The sequence below is a fragment of the Cibotium barometz genome, chromosome 28 (genome assembly GCF_041138505.1).
Source record: "Cibotium barometz isolate CiBa-2024 chromosome 28, ASM4113850v1, whole genome shotgun sequence".
In the NCBI taxonomy this organism is placed as follows: domain Eukaryota; kingdom Viridiplantae; phylum Streptophyta; class Polypodiopsida; order Cyatheales; family Cibotiaceae; genus Cibotium; species Cibotium barometz.
The window spans coordinates 16,349,540-16,369,269 of record NC_141073.1 but is presented as its reverse complement, the minus strand read 5'-3'; the positions used below and the strand labels follow the sequence as shown (position 1 = coordinate 16,369,269).

General features: G+C 40.0%; 1 protein-coding gene across 1 annotated transcript; it reads left to right on the top strand.

Annotated features, from left to right (window-relative positions):
* The first annotated feature begins 13,161 nt into the window (after window positions 1–13,161).
* On the top strand, window positions 13,162–13,754 carry LOC147622590 (uncharacterized). Its single transcript, XM_086822666.1, has 2 exons — window positions 13,162–13,328; window positions 13,428–13,754. The coding sequence occupies exons 1-2, from the start codon at window positions 13,164–13,166 to the stop codon at window positions 13,656–13,658; spliced, it is 396 nt and encodes a 131-aa protein (XP_086678792.1). The 5' UTR covers window positions 13,162–13,163; the 3' UTR covers window positions 13,659–13,754.
* The last annotated feature ends 5,976 nt before the right edge of the window (window positions 13,755–19,730 follow it).

The following is a 19,730-nucleotide window of genomic DNA, read 5'->3' as shown; positions in this document are numbered from 1 at the left end:
TCTCTTAGCATATTGGAATTAATGGATATTTTATTTAAATTTAAAGATAAAATTTAGATAAAGTTATTTTATGTATGAGAAATATTTAAATGATAAAAGAGGAACTCCTATGACATTTGGAATTCAATCATTTAAATGGAAAAAGTGAAATTCTTGGCATATTGAATTAATGGATATTTTATTAAAGAAAAGAGGAATTTTAGATAGATTTATTTTATGATAAAAGAGAAATTCCCATGACATTGGAATGCAAATAATTAAATGCAAAAAGAGGAATTCCCATGATATTTGAGGTCCAAGAAATTAAATGGAAAAAAGAGAAATTTTTAGTATAATTCAATTTATGATTATTTATCAAAAGTGAAAATATAGGTAGAATTGATTTTTGTAAATCCCATGAATTCTTTTATTCAAAAGAAGAATATGAATATAATTCATTTGAGAAATTGAGAAAGAACATGGAAATTGTCGTCGAGAAAAGAACCTTTATCTAGGCCAAGCAGTTGGCAGAACTTTAGAAAAAGTCCCATTATCGTTATCGAAGTAGAAAAAGCTACTAAATGAGAATAAGATGTGAATGGATATGATAAGATGTAAATGGGATGCGATAGGATGTGGATGGATGTGATAAGATGTAAATGGGATGCGATAGGATGTGGATGGATGTGATAAGATGTGAATGGGATGTGATAGGATGTAAATGGATGTGATAAGATGTGAATGGGATGTGATAGGATGTGGTGTGATGTAAATGAATGTGGATGTGATGTGAAGTAAATGGATGTGATGTGAATGATGAGATGAGAATGAGATGTGAAGTTATGTGAAAGGATGAGATGCAAAGTAAATGGATGTGGATGAGATGTGAAGTAAATGGATGTGGATATGTGAATGATGAGATGAGAATGAGATGTGAGGTTATGTGAAAGGATGAAATGTAAAGTAAATGGATGTGGATGTGTATGTGAAAGAATGTGGATGTGAATGATGAGATGAGAATGAGATGTGATGTGCTGTAAAGAGATGTGGATGAAATGTGATGTGATGTGAATATATGTGGATGTGAAGTGATAGATGTGAATGTATGGATAGATGTGGATAGTCGTGCATATGAATGATTGGATAGATGTGGATGAATGAGATGGGATGTGTATGAATGAGATATGATGTGGATGTGATGTAATGTGGATAGAATATATGTGATGGGATGGGGATACAATGAATGTGGGTGTGATGTGATATGATGTAAATTGGGATAGATGTGAATGGATGATATGTGATGTGAATGGATGAGATGTGATGTGAATGGATGAGATGTGATGTTATGTGAATCAGGATGTGAATGAATGATATGGGATGTGAATGGATGTGATGTGATGTGATGTGATGTGAATCAGGATGTGAATGAATGAGATGTGATGTAAATTGGGATAGATGTGAATGGATGATATGTGATGTAAATGGACATGATGTGAATCGGGATAGATGTGAATGAATGAGATGTGAATCGGGATAGATGTGAATGAATGAGATGTGATGTGAATGGATGAGATGTGATGTGAATCGGGATAGATGTGAATGGATGAGATGTGATGTGAATGGATGAGATGTGAATGAATGTGATGTGATGAGATGTGGATATGGGTAGATGCGAGTGGATGAGATGTGCTGAATATAAATGTGGAAAGATGTGATGAGATGGAAAATGATGTGATTGGATATAAATGTGGAAAGATGTGATGAGATGGAAAATGATGTGATTGGATGAGATGGAAAATGATGTGATTGGATGAGAATGGATGAAGGACGATGGGAATACATATAATTGGACTTGGATTAAGTAATGTGGATTGATGTGGAACAATGTGGAAAGATGAGAGTTTGTTATAGAAACTGTATTTATGATGACCTATTTTTAAATGACTTTTTTATGTCAAGAATGCTGGGGAAGCATTTTGATTGTCTTGTGAATGAGGTCATGGAGACCTAACTGATAAAGTTACAGCAGCTGACGGAGAGTCAACGGAGGACGTCTCGCGTAGCAAGGTCGGTCGAGGTCTTGACCAGCCTTAGTTTGATTTAAATGGTGAGCTTCCGGTGCGGTGGATGAGGGACTAAGGAAGCGGCCTATGAGTGAAGCGCTAGGTGACCTGCGAATGACCATACGGTGCTCGGGCTCTGGGTCGTTGAAGATACCCACGCGTGCATCGAGGAAGAGTAAGAGTTATTTTCTGAATTCGGGCATGGATCTGGTTGATTGACCTTGCTGGTCCTCAACGGATGAGTCCATGGCTCTTTTATATGGATCTGTTGGTTGATCTTGCTGATCTTCAATAGAAAGTACATATGGATTTTCTTATGTGATTATATTACCGGATACTATGAGCTAAGAACTATTAAAAAAGCCCCTGAGTGGACAGGTGGTGAGCGTTCTGGTTTGCCAATGATGCCATAGGTACACGGATGAAGGAATGATTGAAAACTAGAATTCAACCAGATATTTTGGAGGATTATGATCAGTGATACTATGATTTCATTAAAAGATTATTTTAAAGTCAGCTGAATTTGTGAAATAGGCAATTTCATATTGGGTGTGTAAGTGGTGTGACTAGCTTGAAGTTTGCATGAACCTTCGGCTAGGGGGCTTGGGAATTCTTTTCCCTAGTACCCGAGACAAAATCTAACCGTCCACAGTGCCATTAAATGTGCTTATACATTTACAAGCCAAGGCACGGCAAACAATAAAAAAGAACATAAAAATTAATACCTTAACATGGGTAGAAGAACATGCTTCAAAACAGAACCCAAAAGAAAGAGCAAAACCTTCTAAAACCAAGAAAAACAAAGGACAACAAGCTGTCGTCAAAACCAAGGTCGAATTAAAACACACGGAAAAGGAGTCTGTAGAGGACATAAACCCAAAAAAGGACATAAACACGAAAGAGCCAAAAGCTATACAGGATGCAGAAGCATCCACATCAAAGACCACCACACAAACCACAACACCAATACGTGCGACACATGATACAAAAACCCAAAAGAAAATTCGATCTCGTTGCATGGGTAACATAATGAAAAAACTGACAAACCAAAGAAAGTTAGAGAATGAAACATGTTCTAGTACATCACTAAGTGAGGATGAAACATGTTCTAGTACATCACTAAGTGAGGATGAAACAAGTTCTTACTCTTCATTCAGTGCACCACAAAGACCGATCAAGAAACTAGAACCCACCCAACCACCCCAAATGGATAATAATGATCACATGACATATACGGAACGCAAAAGGGTGTAAGCATGTTAATGTTTACTAAATAACATATCCATGGCATTGTTTGCTATCATATGCTATTTGCCTTTCTATTTATTTAACAAGGTGCCTTTTGAAAAAGAGTTTTTTTTAACGAGATGTTTTTCAATACAATTTAAAAAAGAACCCTCAACAGTTACTCCCACGTCTTCCCTCCCACTCTCCCTCTCTGTAACAAACACCTGCAAGAAAGTCCTCTCTCTCTCTCTCTCTCTCTCTCTCATTAGGGAAAATTTGGACTCAAAAAGGGGCCTTGTAAGAGATCCCTTGGGATGGTGATGTGGACAAAGCAAGCCAATAAATCCACATATAATATTGGAGGGCACGTGCGTCGTTTTTGAGTTCTTTATTCCATTAACTGACATGTAGGGTGTTTTTTAATTCAAAACAATGCATCTTGAGTATAGTTTTTTATTCCCACTATGGTGCCTTATTTTATTGAAAAAAGACACCACTCTCTTTCTTCATTACACTTTTGAATGTAACGAAGCCAACTCTGCTAACCGAACTTAGTCCCTGCAACCCATCATCTTGCATTGTCTCCCTCATTGTCTTCCCGATTGCACAACCACTACCACTCCAAATCCGAGTTTTTTTGAGCGGGAGGTTTTTGATTTTCTCTTCTTCTCAAGGCGGCAAGTTTTGAAAAAGGATGGAAAAGTATTTGTTCTTCATGCGCCATACCTGCTTGTGCATGAATAACAATCCCATTTCTTACCTTTTTCAAGTGAGGGTTGTGCTTACAAGTACTCTGTACATTTGGGTTCATCCAGGATACCAACAAGTTTGTTTGATGGACAAGGAGGTATTATTTAGTGATGTTGTCTTTTGGTTTTAATGAAGCAATCTTCTTCACGGGAGATAAGTGTAATATCTAAGGTTTTTTTTGGTTAAAGTGTGAGTTCATTATGCTTTTTGGTGTTGTTAAAGCACAGAACAATGCAATGGAACCTGTGCAGCAAAAGAGGAAAAAGGTGGACATCCACTTCCAAGTAGAACCCGATTATGCTCCCTGCTGTAAGAGAAATTGGTCTAGGCCAGCATGCGAAGCCCGCATTACTGAGCTTCGAAATGAAGGAAAGAAAAAGATGGACCTTTGGTTGGATGGTAGTATTTACCCACCAGATCCAACCTCCTCTCAATCTCCATCATTCTTTGGGTTGACAAGTTTCTTCAAGTTTGTGTGTGAGGGTGAAAATGGATTGCTTGGGTATTGCAAAAGACTGTTTGGCCAATGTCAAAGTATCTTTGAAAGACATTTGAGTGATAGAGATGCCAGGATAAAAATGCTTGAAGGTGCGAATTTTTACTTGGCATCGATCACAACAGCTTTGCAAGCTTCAAACGAGGACAAGGCAAAAGTTTGTGCTGGGTTACAAAAAGAGTTTGATCATTTGCAGCAGACTATTTGTAAGATGCAGGACACTATAAAGGAGAAGAATGAAATTTTGGCAGTTCGAGAAATCAACAATTTCACATTGGAGAGTGAGAATGCACACCTTCGAAAACAACTTGAAAAGTTCAACAGAAAATTGCAATATTTGAAAGACACGCCATTAGGTGCTCGATTACGCAAGAGAAAGATCAAACCATTGGAAGAACTCAATGTTGGAGGTGGCCAATGGAAGCGTCGTGTAAAAGCTTGCAGGTATTGGGATCTATAATTTCTTTGAGCTTAAATTTCTTTGAGCACTCACTTTCATTTTCATCTTTAGTTCCTTTCTTGGAGATGGGGGATTGGGTGTGGGGGTGGTATAGTTAGATGAATGGTGGACTGAAATAGCTATCGTTGTTGCTTCAGGATGGTAACAGATGTTGTGGGTCCAAAAGAGCAAGGTTCTGATATATTTGGCAAAGTTCTGACAAGAGACATCATGGAGTCAGCAATACAGCATCCTAAGTTTGCAAGACTTCGATCAGACATAGCAAAGCAATCCTTGCAAGAGGTGAGTGAAGCATTCACGCCTGCAGATGCACAAGGTATATGTGACATGGCTGGTATAAGCACAAAGTCTTACAGGATGTTGTTTAATAAAGTAAAAGAGGGTTTCAATTGCAAGCTTGGAAAAAAGACAGTAATTCCCATTCCAAAACCATTTCACGTAAACAAAGCTCGAAATATTCTCAACTTGGGAATGGTCGAACTTGTTGGAGAGCCTTGTCACGTGTCTAGCACATTGACAGTGACTAAAAAGAGCGGGGAACAGAAAATTATAGAGCTTACAGAGTTCAACAATTTCATCATGGATGTTCGTAAATTACAAATGGCTATGGTGAAATTTTATGACATCAGTGTACATGAGTGCAATGGAAGGCTGAAATTTGTTTTGAAACTTGATGAGAGTGAGGTGATCAAAGGACAGAAGCTGGAAAGGGTTAGCATTACTTTAATGAATAGAGCTTTGGATGCAAGTATCAGTAATGCTGATGAGAAGCACTTTAGTGTACAATCCGAAAATGAGATTTGGTGGCTGGCTGCATTTGAGGTGACGTGCTATCCATTTTTAAATAAAGAATATTATGTTGCTATCCTCTTGTTATGATGTTGTAGACAATCTAATAGTTGTTGTTAACAGGTTCCAACAGAGACCCATGAAATTCTGAAGTGGTACTTCAACCAGACTGAGCTTCCTTCCACTATCCAGCAGCAGTCGAATGGCGAAAAGCTTTATGTAGAAGGATATGGTGAATATGAGGTTGAATGGCACCTGGCTGCAGATCTTAAAACCTTGAAATGCATGTTTGGTATTTCCCAAGGAGCAATGGCCAAGTATCCTTGCCTGTATTGTATGACCGAACGAGGTGTCTCCAAAGGAGGAAAAGAGAGAGAATGGAAATGCCCAAATGCAATCAGTAATAGGCGTGAACCCCCAAATCGTGATGCTCCAGGAGTGGATCCTACTTGGGATCCAATTCTTCCTATCCCTTTGATCAGAGTTCATATTTGTGTTTTGCATGCGCTGGTTAGAATAATTGAGAAACTAGTCTACATGTACATCGAATTTTCATGGAATATGAAACCAGCAGTAGAGAGTGAAAGAACTATTAAAAAAATAGAGCAAGTGCTTTCAGATGCAGGTTTACATTGTGGTCAAGTGAAGATTGAGAAGGACTTGAGAAGATCAGGGAAGACCGGAAATGTTCCTAGCAAACCATGTTTTGGAGGTGCAAAAGCCAGAAAGTTCTTATCTAATCATACCCAGAGAGGTCATCTGGGTACAGATTTTGAGGTGTGGAGGAAGCTTCATGCAGCTGTACCTGACCGAGGCTCTTCAGGACAAGCAAGGGTGGCAAAGGCCAAAGCGTGGTTGGCGCTTGATCGCCTAGCACCTTTGTTGCAAAAAGCAAGGTTTGAAGATGGGGATGTTGAGAAATTTGAGGCAGTTGTGACAGAGTTCTACACTAGCTATGAAAAGGCATGGGGTGCGACAAACTTGACACAATACATGGTTATTACTTGAAAACCTACAGCTTTGAGTATTTTTTGTTGTTCAAAAAATATTGTACGATACTAAATGTCTTGTTGTTGTTGAGCATTTGTAGCACATTTTGCATGCACATGGAACCTTCTTTGCGGAAGAGTTTGGAAGCCTTGGGATTTGGTCTACCCAAGGCATGGAAAGATCTCATTGGCAAGCACGTTGTGCCTATCAAAGGGCCACTCAACATGGAGGAGGAATAAAGAAAAGTAATCCCATGAAGCAACTATGTCAGTGGTGGTATAGGCGGATTCAAGTGAGGGCTCGTGTGAGGATCAAACATGCTGAATCAGCTGTGTCATGTGCAATAAGAAAGGTTCAGGCTGAACGGAGACGTTCAATATATGTCTCCTCACAGGGAAAGCAGAATCATGCTGAATGGCTAAGACAACGACAAAGACAGGGCAGAGTGTGGAAGAAAATTGATCATTGAAATATATATTGTAAAACAATGATGTAACTGAGAAAGATTTTAAAAGAACAAGAGCTTTCATCTATGTCCCATATAAATGTTTCCAATATATATACATTTCATAGTTTGCAATGGTAAACAAGAAGAGTATTGAGAAATATGACGAAACTTCTGAGAAACTGGAACAATCTAAATTTGTTAATCTTGAACAGAGACTTCCCCCAGCCGAGCCTTTTTTGTTGACGTTTCTGCATCATCTTCTTCATCCTCTATTAATGGCACAAGAGGGACCATTGGTCTTGCTGTTCTAAGAAGATGCTTCTTCCCGCAATCACTCAACAGATTGGGATCTGTGATTCCACATGCCAACCCGTAAGCAGCATATGTTAAATAATATTTACATCTTAACGAATATACTCCAGGTCCCTCTCCAAAAATTCGAACAGCTGCTTGCCGCTCCAGAAGTATTGCCTTGTTTGCATTCAGCCTTACGTGGTAGCCACCTAAATACCTGGATAAAGTCTTTATCGCCATCAGAGGAAAACTGGCGTTGTCCTTCGAGTAGCTAGCATGGAATATCACAATTTGAGGGAATTTTAGGCGGTGTATATATGTTCCTAGTGTCGAATCGTGGCCCAATCCCGCCATACGCTTGCCTGAAGCACGTTTGAGGAATGTGTCTTCATATATTTCCAACTGAAAAAATAAAGGAGCATTAGCCAGAAACAACATCACCAAACATTTCAGGACAAAGTTGATAAAGCCAAATCCAGAACAAAAAAAAACTAACCTCTTGGTTCTCATCTGCTTCAAGCAAGGCGTCTTGCCATAAATTAGTGCTCGAACTAGGAACGTTTTCCGCTGACTTGTTTGGCACATCCCTACACCCTCCCATGTTGGTGATATTCAATCTGTCCCTTGCTTCTTGTAGCTCTTCCTCTGTGGCATCTTTTCCTTCATATCTAAGGGCATCAGCATAGATCATATTTAGTGTTGCTGCAGCAGAAAGGAACTCAGTGTCTTTTACATGGCTATCCACTAGTAGGTACTTGTCTATCCCATCATCATCTACAAAATTGTCATCGACCTCCAGATTCTGGGCTATGAAAGCTATGCACTGATCTTCCCTTAAGTTAAATACACGTTGTATGTCTGTCAGCAATATATACTCTGAATCTCCTACTTGGTAGGAGGGGAGTAATGGCGTTGGAATGGGGGAGGAGTCATCTGATTCAATCACAAGCTGACCTACATCACTGTTTTGTTCTCTAACTGCCTCAATATCAACCACCGAACTAAGCTTCCTCTCTTCTTCAACATTGAACTCCTCAATGACATGAGGAGTGTCCTCCTCTTCAGCAGCATCCTCAGCGGTGGGACTTGCCTGACGAGAAATCGTGTCTTCACTTTCAATTTTTGCAAGCGGCTCTGTACCTTCTTCATCTGTTAATTGCACGTTCATGTGCAAGAAGCATAAGAAGGCGTAGGAGTATTCCATCAAGCGGCACTTTCTTTTGTGAAAAGGGCAAAGCAAGGCTCTCTTCTTGTCACATGGCACCTTGTGCCAATCCCTGTTTAACCTCTGCTTCTTATCCGGCGAAACCTTGAGATTAAAATGAATGTGACTTTTCCCATCAATCATCATTGGTTCTTCATTTGTGAGCTCGTCAAACTCTTGCTTTGCCTCTTCGAAGTATCCATGATGGCTAGACAATGTTTCCTCCAGAGAAAAATCGCTATTGAACATCAACGAAATTGCAGGGTGCAAATCATGATGTCGACATTTGTACAGGAAGTCATATAATAGAGTTGCAGGAGTTTCTTTGATCTCTTCGTCCACATCAAATTCGACTTGAACTTGCGACATGGCTGAATTCAAGTCTGTAGAAAAGACATGGAAAATATTAGTGCAGGCAATGAATCAAGAGACAGTCGATCTTAAACAACAAATCTCTGTGGTGTAAATGGATTCAACATAACGCGAGAGGAGATGCCAGAGGAATGCAGGTATTCCTCCTCGCATCGTAGTGAATCTATTTTCCCTAACGCAAATAAAATTACAGCTAAGTCAAGGACCTCTTCTCGCATTATGGTGAATCGATTCACCATAATGCGAGGAGGAGTATTGTGCTTCCTATGGGACCTTCGCTCGCGTTGTGGTGAATTGATTCACCGCAATATGACGACTTTATCATCCTTTGGCAACGCCTCTAACGTTATGGTGAATTAAAAATAAAGATAGTTCTCCAGTACCCATACTGAGAGAGGAGGTGTCAAACGAATTAAAATACTCTTCTTCGCAGTCAATTCACCATAAGGCGAGGAGTCATAGGTTTTCAATTCACCTTAACGCGATGAAAAGACAAAGCAAGTAGTTCTCCTCGACTGAAACCAAAACAACGAAATAACAAAAGAAGAAAATGTAAATGGATTCAACATAATGCGAGAGGAGATGCCAGAGGAATTCAGGTATTCCTCCTCGCGTTGTAGTGAATCTATTTTCCCTAACGCAAATAAAATTGCAGCTAAGTCAAGGACCTCTTCTCGCGTTATGGTGAATCGATTCACCATAATGCGAGGAGGAGTATTGTGCTTCCTATGGGACCTTCGCTCGCTTTGTGGTGAATTGATTCACCGCAATATGACGACTTTATCATCCTTTGGCAATGCCTCTAACGTTATGTTGAATTAAAAATAAAGATAGTTCTCCAGTACCCATACTGAGAGAGGAGGTGTCGAACGAATTAAAATACTCTACTTCGCAGTCAATTCACCATAACGCGAGGAGTCATAGGTTTTCAATTCACCTTAACGCGATGAAAAGACAAAGCAAGAAGTTCTCCACGACTGAAACCAAAACAACGAAATAACAAAAGAAGAAAAAAGCACAAAGGAGATAAAAATACCAGGAAAACGAATTGTATACAATCGTCGCAGGAGATGGAGATGAAGGAGGTTGGAGGTTTGTCTTTGACGTTGGATACAGGAGGATGATTGATGAAGGAGGGTTGGAGGAGATAGTCAGTCGTTGATGGAGATAAAGGCCGTTGGTGGGATAAATGAGAGGCAATAAATGAGATGAGTATCCTAGAAAATCCGTCTTTAATGCTACGCAACACGTCAGCGCCGCGTTTTCACCCGCCATTCCATGACTGCCACGTGGCATCCCGCCGTGTACCTAGCAAAAGAGGCAATAAATGAGATGAGTATCCTACAAAATCCGCTTTTAATGCTACGCGACACGTCAGCGCCGCGTTTTCACCCGCCATTCCATGAATGCCACGTGGCATCCCGCCGTGTACCTAGCACGTGTACAAGGTATAAAGTTTAATCAAAGCCCTTTTTAATGCTATACGACACGTTAGCGCCGCCTAGTCGCCCTGTTAGCCCGCCAGCACGTGTGTTCGCTCTAAAGACTAATCAAAGCCATTAATCACGCCACCTTTTCGTCCTCTTATCGATTTTGCCTTGTCCGTCCTCCTGCTTGCCTCCAGCTGACTTCCGACTACCGCCACAGTACTGAACCGACTTTCCAACACCTGCACGACAGTCTCCATCCATTCACAAGCAAGAAATGTAAGTTTTTGTATAATACTTGATTGTTTTGTAAGTTTCTTGTATATTGCTTGTTTGTTTTGTTTTTTCTTCGACTGTTTGCCCTGTGCCATTGTTTATTCTTCGACTGTTTGCCTTCTGCCGTGGTGACTCGATTCACCTTAAAGCACACGACGGGCCATTAGAATCTCAATAAGCTCCATGTCTTATGGTGGATCGAATCACCAAGGGAGAAGGCAAACGTAAGAGATTCGCGAAAATCGATTCACTATAACGCGAGGAGGATTGTTTTGCTTTGACTGGCCCTTAGACTCGCGTTATGGTGAATTCACCATAACGCATGACCAAAGGGCAAAGGATTCACGATAATCCACCTCTTATTGGTGTCAATTAAATCACCTCCTACACGACAGTCTCCATCCATTCCCACTCATAGAATGTGATGAAAGTGTATTACTTGATTGTTTTGTGTTTCTTGTATAATACTTGATTGTTTCGTTTTTCCTTCGACTGTTTTCCCCTGCCGTTGTTTTCTCTTCGACTGTTTGCCCTCCGTCATGGTGATTCGATTCAGCGTAAAGCAGACGACGAGTCATTAGAATCTCAATACTGCTCTATGTGTTATGGTGAATCGACTCACCAAACTGCTAGACGGAAAGGTAAGAGATTCGGGAGAACCCTCCTCCCGTTGTAGTAGATCGATTCACTATAACGCGAGGAGGATTGTTTTGATTTGACTGGCTCTTAGTCTCGCGTTATAGTGAATCAAATCACTTTAACGCAAGATCGAAGCTCAAAGAATGCACGATAATCCGCCTCTTATTGTTGTCAATGAATTCACCATAATGCGAGAAAAATTATTGTGTTTCTGTGGACCTTCATCTCTCGTTATGGTGAATGGATTCACCATAACGCGAGGAAGTGCATATTGCTTTCTTGGCCCCCCTCTCTCGCTTTATGGTGAATTGTTAATCGTGTACTACTGAATAGCAAAGTTTTCTGCTTTTTCTTGCGTTTTCAGATGGCTCGTGTAAGGCATACAGCTAGACCCATTGATAATGCAGCTCCCTCATCTACTGGGAAGAAGATGGGCGTTCTGAAAGCCTCAAGATCAAGAAAATCAAGCAGTCCTTCCCGATTGTCCAAAACGCAGCCTAGACTCAGGCGTTTCGCAGAGCATTCGGCAGCCCTGCGAGAAATCAAAAAGTTTATGAAGCACCCGACAGCTGCTATTCCCAGATTGCCTTTCCAGAGGCTTGCCAGGAGAATTTGTGAGCAGAATGGAATTTTGTTTAGGTGGAAGGCATCGGCCTTGTTTTGCTTGCAAGAGGCCACAGAAGATTGGATGATCGAATTTTTTTTGGATAGTTACGTTCTTGCTGCCCACGCACACAGGGTGACAGTAATGGACAAAGATTTTTTCAGCCTAATAGCCCTTCGTTTCAGATACGATAAGTCACTTAGACCAGTTACGTTTACTGATGAACGAATGTTACAAATTTTGGATGTCCGGCCTGTACAAAAAGTGAGAATTGAAGAGGTGACCGAGGGAGGTCCAGATCATGAGCATCAGACTCGGGCAAATTTAATGACAAGCGCTCAAAGGGAACATCAAGCTGCAATGCTTGCATTGCAAACAAAAAGGGAAAATGTTCGAGCACTCCACGCCATGAATCGGGAGGCGCTGCAATTTTTGTTGCCGGAGTTCTATGTACCCTTTAATATTAGAGGGCATAGATGTTATTTCCCGATTCATGCTGAAGAAATCAACATTTTGTTTGATCCCAAAACTGAAGTCAACGACAAAGTGCTCAGATGTGTTTTAAGGTATACGCTTTTCTCTGTCCTCCCACAATTTTTCATTCTTGGCTCTTAAAGTTGATGCCTCACTCTTGATATGTTTCCTTGTGAAGTTTTGTTATTTCGCTATTGCCCGAGGATGTACAGCAACGAGTGTTCCAGATTGATTCACTGGTCTTAACACTGTTGGTAGTAGAGGCAGTTCCGTACCTCGATGTGCTGAACTGGTTTCGGGAGGTCCAGCTGGACGATGCCCGAGTATTTTTTTTGGCATATCATGAAAAGTGAGTTTGTCTCTCTCTCTCTCTCTCTCTCTCTCTCTCTCTCTCTCTCTCGCATGATGTTTATAGGAATCACCGTACACGAGTTATGTAGTGCTTCCTTTGGATTGAAACTAATAGAATTCTATTGTGCAGTTCCCATTGGAGTCTTCTACTAGTCGACGTGCAAGAAAATGTCATTTACCTTGCAAATTCGACATCTGGTGTCCATGGAAATGTTTTGCTGTAAGTAAAAATCATTAAGATACATATTATTGTTTGAGTTAGAAGTCCGGATTGATCAGGATAATGATTGGTCTCTGTTTACAGTGGAGTCAGGAAACTAATGGCAGCTTACGAGAGCCTCAGCATGGACATCGACACCCTGGATCGATCGACCATCCGTAGGGTTAGTGTCCCCAAACAAGAAGATGGCTACAGCTGTGGGTGGAGGGTTGCACTTAATGCAATGTTGCTGCTACGAAGCATTTTTCAGCTCCCTTCAGAGGATGTAAGCATTTTCAGCTCCCATACGCATTTGTGCGCTTGTTTATCTTCTTATATATTGTCATGTTGATCTTATTTATGCCTTGATGAATTGTGATGGCAGTTTCCATCAATGTCTCGCTACGTGGACCTAGACGTCCAAACGTTTAGGGAGGAAACGATTGCGAAATTGATCGAGGTCGCTGAAGTTATGCCTCCAGACGGGCCAGTGGACTTCATCCCGCCCAATCCACGAGGGGGGATAGGCCCGTCTGAGCCTCTTTCATGGGCTCCATACTTAGGAGAAGAGCCCTGGCTCCATCCTGAAGCCGATACCTATGGGTTCCAGCCATAAATAGTTTTTTCCTTCTTCCAACAAATGTACGTTCGTAAATATGCAGCTATACATGTATTGGAGGGAGAACATCAAATGTAAATACACTTATCATTTGAAAATCAGAGGATCAAATTTGCTACTGTGTTCCTTCACTGCTTGCTTTCTTACTTTAAGCCTTTTTTTGTGTACATAAAAATTCAATTGGGGAATTCTTGCCTTCATTACATTGTTTTAAACAATAAAGCATTACAAAAGCAATGTTCTGAATAGATAAGTTTATTGCATATGGAAAATACATTGTCACCGTATACATGGTCACATCATATATCTTCTAGTGCCTCCAATTCATGTGGGGCTGCAACATCTTTACAAATGATCTGATGCTCTCTTCTTTTACTTAGCTTCCGACCATCGAGCTTGAAGCAAAATTGATCTGGAGGATTCTGAATAGCTACTTCTAATTCCTTCCTAACATATTCGAGAGTCCAATTCTCTTCCACTTCCAATGTCAAAGATGGGTGACCCTGTCGAATCATAACTATATCTATCAAGCAAGAGTGGCTGCCATCTCTTGTATCTTGGTCCATGCTTTCCCAGTTGTTGTTGATCCATCGCCACCTTCTATAAGTAAATGACATGCACAGATGTTGCCTGGCAATATAGTATCTGATTCCAAAATATCATTAGGATAATTTTCCGAGAATAATCAAATAAGCGTTGTAACTGTTTCACAAAAATACATTTTAATGTTTTAACACTCACCGAAATGCAATGTCGGAGGTGTTCAATCGACATTCGATCAAATCATCTCCCTTTGATGATTTCACTCTCCAACCTTTGTCAAACAAATGATCAAGCCAGACTTCATCTACATCTTTGCACACAAAAGTTGTTCTAGTTTTTCTCAATTGTTTACAATCAGAAAATAAATGAACAAAGCATGCAATTGGAACAAACAAACTTAAGTGCACATTTCTTGCACCAATGCTAGGCTTCATAGCACATTTAATATCATTAAACATTTTGGTCCTGTATGACTCTATCACTTCTGTGTCAAGCAATGGCCACTCCGGACTATCAAGTGCGGGCAACGGAATACGTTCCAACTTTCCATGTCGACTCGATTGAGTGGGCAAGGTATAAAATGAGTCATAGAAATATGTTCTACTTCTTGCGAGATCACTTGGTGCACGACCTTCATATTGAAGTTCCCCCACCTCACCATGTACGACATTCAAGAACCCCGTCAAGCATTGTGCAGGCTCCCACTCCTGAAGGTTGGATGGGTACAAATCTGTGCAAGGCAGAAAAATGTATATCAATCACCTTATTTGCAACGTTGAAATACAAAACACAAGCACTTACAATGTGGTCTGTGTCTTGGAAGTCCTTCCAATGGTCCCACGTTAATCTCTTTTTGCATGAATACATGCTGGATCAACACTTCTTTGACAGTTTTCCCTCCTGGTGCCATCTTAAAGTCAAGGATCCTTCATTTCCAATGTTTGGCCAAGTCTTCAGATGCCTTTCCCTTCACTCGGTAGTGGCCTTGTTTTCCTGGCTGCATAGTGACCCAAGAGTACTTCCTGTATACTTGGGGAATCCATTCTTCGTTCTCGTCTTTTATGTTATACAACACAACAGATGAGATACTGCTCCTTGCTCGTTTCAGTCCACTTTCGGGTGCCATGATAGAATAACAGACGTATGAGAAAGAAGAAGTAGCAGAAAGTGGATGACTGGGCTAACCGCTTTTGTGGATCAAGGAGGGAGGATGAAATGAGGGACGGTGTGTTCTTTTTGGGCGCCAAAGATGTTTCAAGATTCAAAAGTGGAACCAAGTTGAGGGAATAACCGGGAGAATGTGTATCTATCTATTCCAAGCATTCAAGCTTCATTAGTTCTAGGGGTGGTGGAAAGAATTTTTTAGTGCTCCACGTCTAACACAGGAATGTGGAAAACATTCTTTTATTGTGTTAGTTTCTGACAAAAAAACGGTTTTAAATATTTTAAGACAAGGTGATGGTTTTTTTTAATATTTCATGAAGATAAGAGTTTCTCCACGTTTTGGGTGGGTTTGTACAGAGGTCCCACCACCGGTGAATCTCGTTCGTAGATTACATGTCACTCAATCTATGTGTCTATTATTATATTATTGTTGAAACAGCCCTCTTTTGAGTCCAGAATTTTCCTAATGCTTCCCAAACGTGGAAATTACAAGGCTGATTGTTGAGGACAACAGAGGTACATTCTCAGTAGTGATTGATTTGTTGATACACACAAATGTTTTGGTGGACACACACACTCAGAACGCCTTGTCTCATTCCCTCTCACTCACTCACTCTCTCTCTATCTCTCTCTGTCTCTCTCTGTCTCTCCCAAACGTGGATATTAGAGGCAAGATTAGAGGGTTGATTTGTTGAGGACAACAGAGGTGCATTCCCAGTAGTGATGGAAGAAGGAAAATTTTTGTATTATGATTGCAATGTTCATGGAAGAAGATGGTACATGCTACATTTTTGTATTGTTACCAAGTCACTTGACTAGATTGTAAATCTCACTTTTACTAATTGTAGGATTTCAAAGACATGAAGATTCAATCAATCATACCCTTTGGGAGAAACAACTTGAAATCACGTGCCATCATCAGGGAGTACGAGGCCAAAAAGAAGAGAGAACAAAGCAAGCACAAGAGGCCAAAAAGAAGAGAGAACAACGAGAACAAAGCAAGCGCAAGAGCGAGACTAACTTGATGGAGATTGATGAATCAATAAAGCAGCAAATCGTCTTTAAGACAGTAAAGTTCTTCAATGATGGGACCCAAAGCATGGAAAAGAAACTAAAGTGTGAAATCTTCAATCAAATTCTACAACACCCTACAGTGCTAAGATTACAAGATCAATCATCTAGAGAGGAGCAAGTGCAAGCAGCTCTAGTAGCCAATGTGCGCAACACATTGGCAATTGTTAAGCAACCAACAAACAAAGAAGAGTTATTCTTAAAGAAAAGTACTTTGACCATGCTGATGAACTCAACTGAAGACATGCCCATTGCTAAGGTAGCAAGGGTTTTGTAGGTTTCCAAGCCATCCTTGTACAAGGCAAGGTCTCGTGTCCAAGCCACTTCAGATGATGGTAATGGCTTATTCTCATTGGTGGCATGTTGGAAGCATCAATGTGGCAGTACCATAATTGAAGAATTGAAAGAACTAGCTTACTCATTTTGGGAATCTGAGTCATGTGTTTCTCCCAATAAGAAAGATATTTGTAGAAAAAGATTAGGAAAGAAAAGTTACATCAAACACCCAGTCCATCTACTCGATGAGCCATAGGTATATTATGTTTAATTGTTCTAGTTTCAAGTGTTAACCAACTTACTAATTCATTTTATGGGCACATTCTTTGCCTAATTAGCATATTTATCATCTATTGAGATTAGCCTTAATGATACTAACTAACTGGCATAAAAAGTTCATATATGCTAGGTAGCATATTTCTCATGCTAGTTAGCATATCTATCATGTTAAGTAGCATATACTTCAATTTAGTTAGCATTTCTTTCATGCTAAGTAGCATATTGTACATGCTAGTTAGCATATTTATTACTATAAGTAACATATTTTTCATGCCAAGTAGCATGAAAATCATGATGTTAGCATATCTTGCATCCTAAGTAGCATATATTTCATGCTAATTAGCATATGTTGCATGCTAGTTAGAATATATTTCCTGCTAAGTAGCACATCTATTTGATCTTGCTAGTTTCAAGTCATGCTAAGTAATGTATCTTTTATGATAAGTAGCATATCATACATGCTATTTGGCATATTTTTCACTCTGAGTAACATATCTTTCATGCTAATTAGGATATCTTTCCTACTTTAGGGCATTCTAAGTAGCATATCTATCATGCTGTTAGCATATTTTTTAACCCAAGTAGCACATCTTTCATGTGTTAAGTAATGTATCTTTTTGGGTTTTTTTATCTGTAGGTTGAGTTGTTTTATAGATTCAAAGCTTGTCATCCAAAATGCAAAATTCAATTGCGTTCATTTGAGTATTTGAAGCCTTTCTTTGTTCGTCGAGTGAAGGACAGATATACATGTTGCTGTGAATACCACATGCAGATGTCTTTCTTAAAAGATGCACTCAATCACATGTGCTCTCAGAAGTTTGGTCTCCATGGGTGTGGATGTCCATGCAGTTGTGAGATTTGTGCTGGAGATGGTACCAACAAAACATGCTCATCTATTGGGTATACCTTCAATGGTGTCACAGAGTTGTGGGAGTCAATAGTCTGCCCAAAGCAAGAAGATGAGTCCTTCCATAACAGAAAGTTCTTGATGGGGCAATGCAAAAATTGTGGTGTGAATAATTTGGCATGCTGCCCTTTAGAGACAAGAAAGGGAGGGAATTCTATGATTGTGAAGGTACTGCATTTGTGGAGACTATGGACAAAGAAGGAACCAAAAGAAAGAGGAAAGATCTTTTGAACAAAGAGATGCAGTGTTGGGAGTTTCTTGCACTTTTGAAATCCAAGCTACGTTTCTTCATTACTCACAATTACGTTGCTCGGTGGCAAGCGTAACAGTTTAAAGAATGTATTCAAAATTTCCTTGATGATGTGGTTGTATCTGTGATCGACTTTGCTGAAATCTATGCTTTTAAAGAGAATACTGAGATCCAATCTATGCATTAGCATTTGACACAAGCTACCATACTTATACACATAACTTACTACAGGAAGGTAGGTGAACTCATCAAAACTGTCCACTTCTTCATTTCAGATGACAGAGTTCATGACACCTTGTTTGTGCAACAATGCTTTATGTTGCACTTTGAATGGTTGAAGGAATAGGGGGTAGCAATTAAATCACATTGGGTGTGGTCTGATGGTGCTGCTTCACAGTTCAAGGCACGCAGGCCATTTTATTTTGTAGCAAGGCATGCAGGTTTGACTGGGATACAAATGAGTCATTTCTTCTTAGCATCAAAACATAGCAAGAGAGAACATGACGGAGTAGAAGATGTGGTGAAGAGAACGTTGACACATGAATAATTAAAGCTAGACGATGTTACCTTAAAGTGTGCTGCTGATGTAGTCGCTTACTATAGGGCCAACCTATCAGAGGGTGCTGAAGCTTGCTATTCTTCAAAATAGAGAAACTAAGCCCGTGTTTTTTGGGAGGTCAAAGTAGGAGATGTAAATAGGGAGGTAAAATGGAATTGTGAACCTATCCCAAAGTCACGCTCTGTGCATGCCATTCGGCTCATAACCCACGGGATTCTATAGGACTTGCCATCAGACATTTGGCTTGCTTTTGTGATGCATGTATGCATGGTCGTTGGAATAGATGTGTCAACAAACCACATGTTCCTTCCTGGGATTATCATATTTTGCAACGATCATGCATACAGTCGTTGGAATAGATGTGTCAACAAACCACATGTTCCTTCCTGGGATTATCATATTTTGCAACGATCATGCATACAGTCGTTGGAATAGATGTGTCAACAAAGCACATGTTCCTTCCTGGGATTATCATATTTTGCAACCCTTGCCCTGATTCCGAACCCCTTCCTGATGAGACAAAGATGCATATGATGAAGTGTTATATGAGGGACATCATGATGTGTTGAGCAATGCAATACATTTGTGACACTTTTGCAGTACAACCAATACAAAGGCAGTTGACTTTTACCTCATCAAATGCTGCAACCAATACAAAGGCAGTTGACTTTTACCTCATCAAATGTATTGCAGAGAAGGATGAGACTGAAGACAATTATGTGGATGAATGGTAGAATAAAATTGCTAAAGGAACATATGTCATCAAGGGTTTGTATTACAAGCATAGAGATGCATATTTCTTTAATCTTCTTTCTAATATGCCCCTAGTTCACATACTATCACATCTTGTGCATTGTATTAAGATACCCACAGAGTATATCCCCAGAAAAAGAAATTTGTACTGTATCACTCCAGAAACCTATGAGGCAATCTATAATAGCATGCCATTTGATATGTGAATCATTTTTAATACATAGCATTTTATAAACTGCCTCATTTAAACAAACTACAATTTTTCAT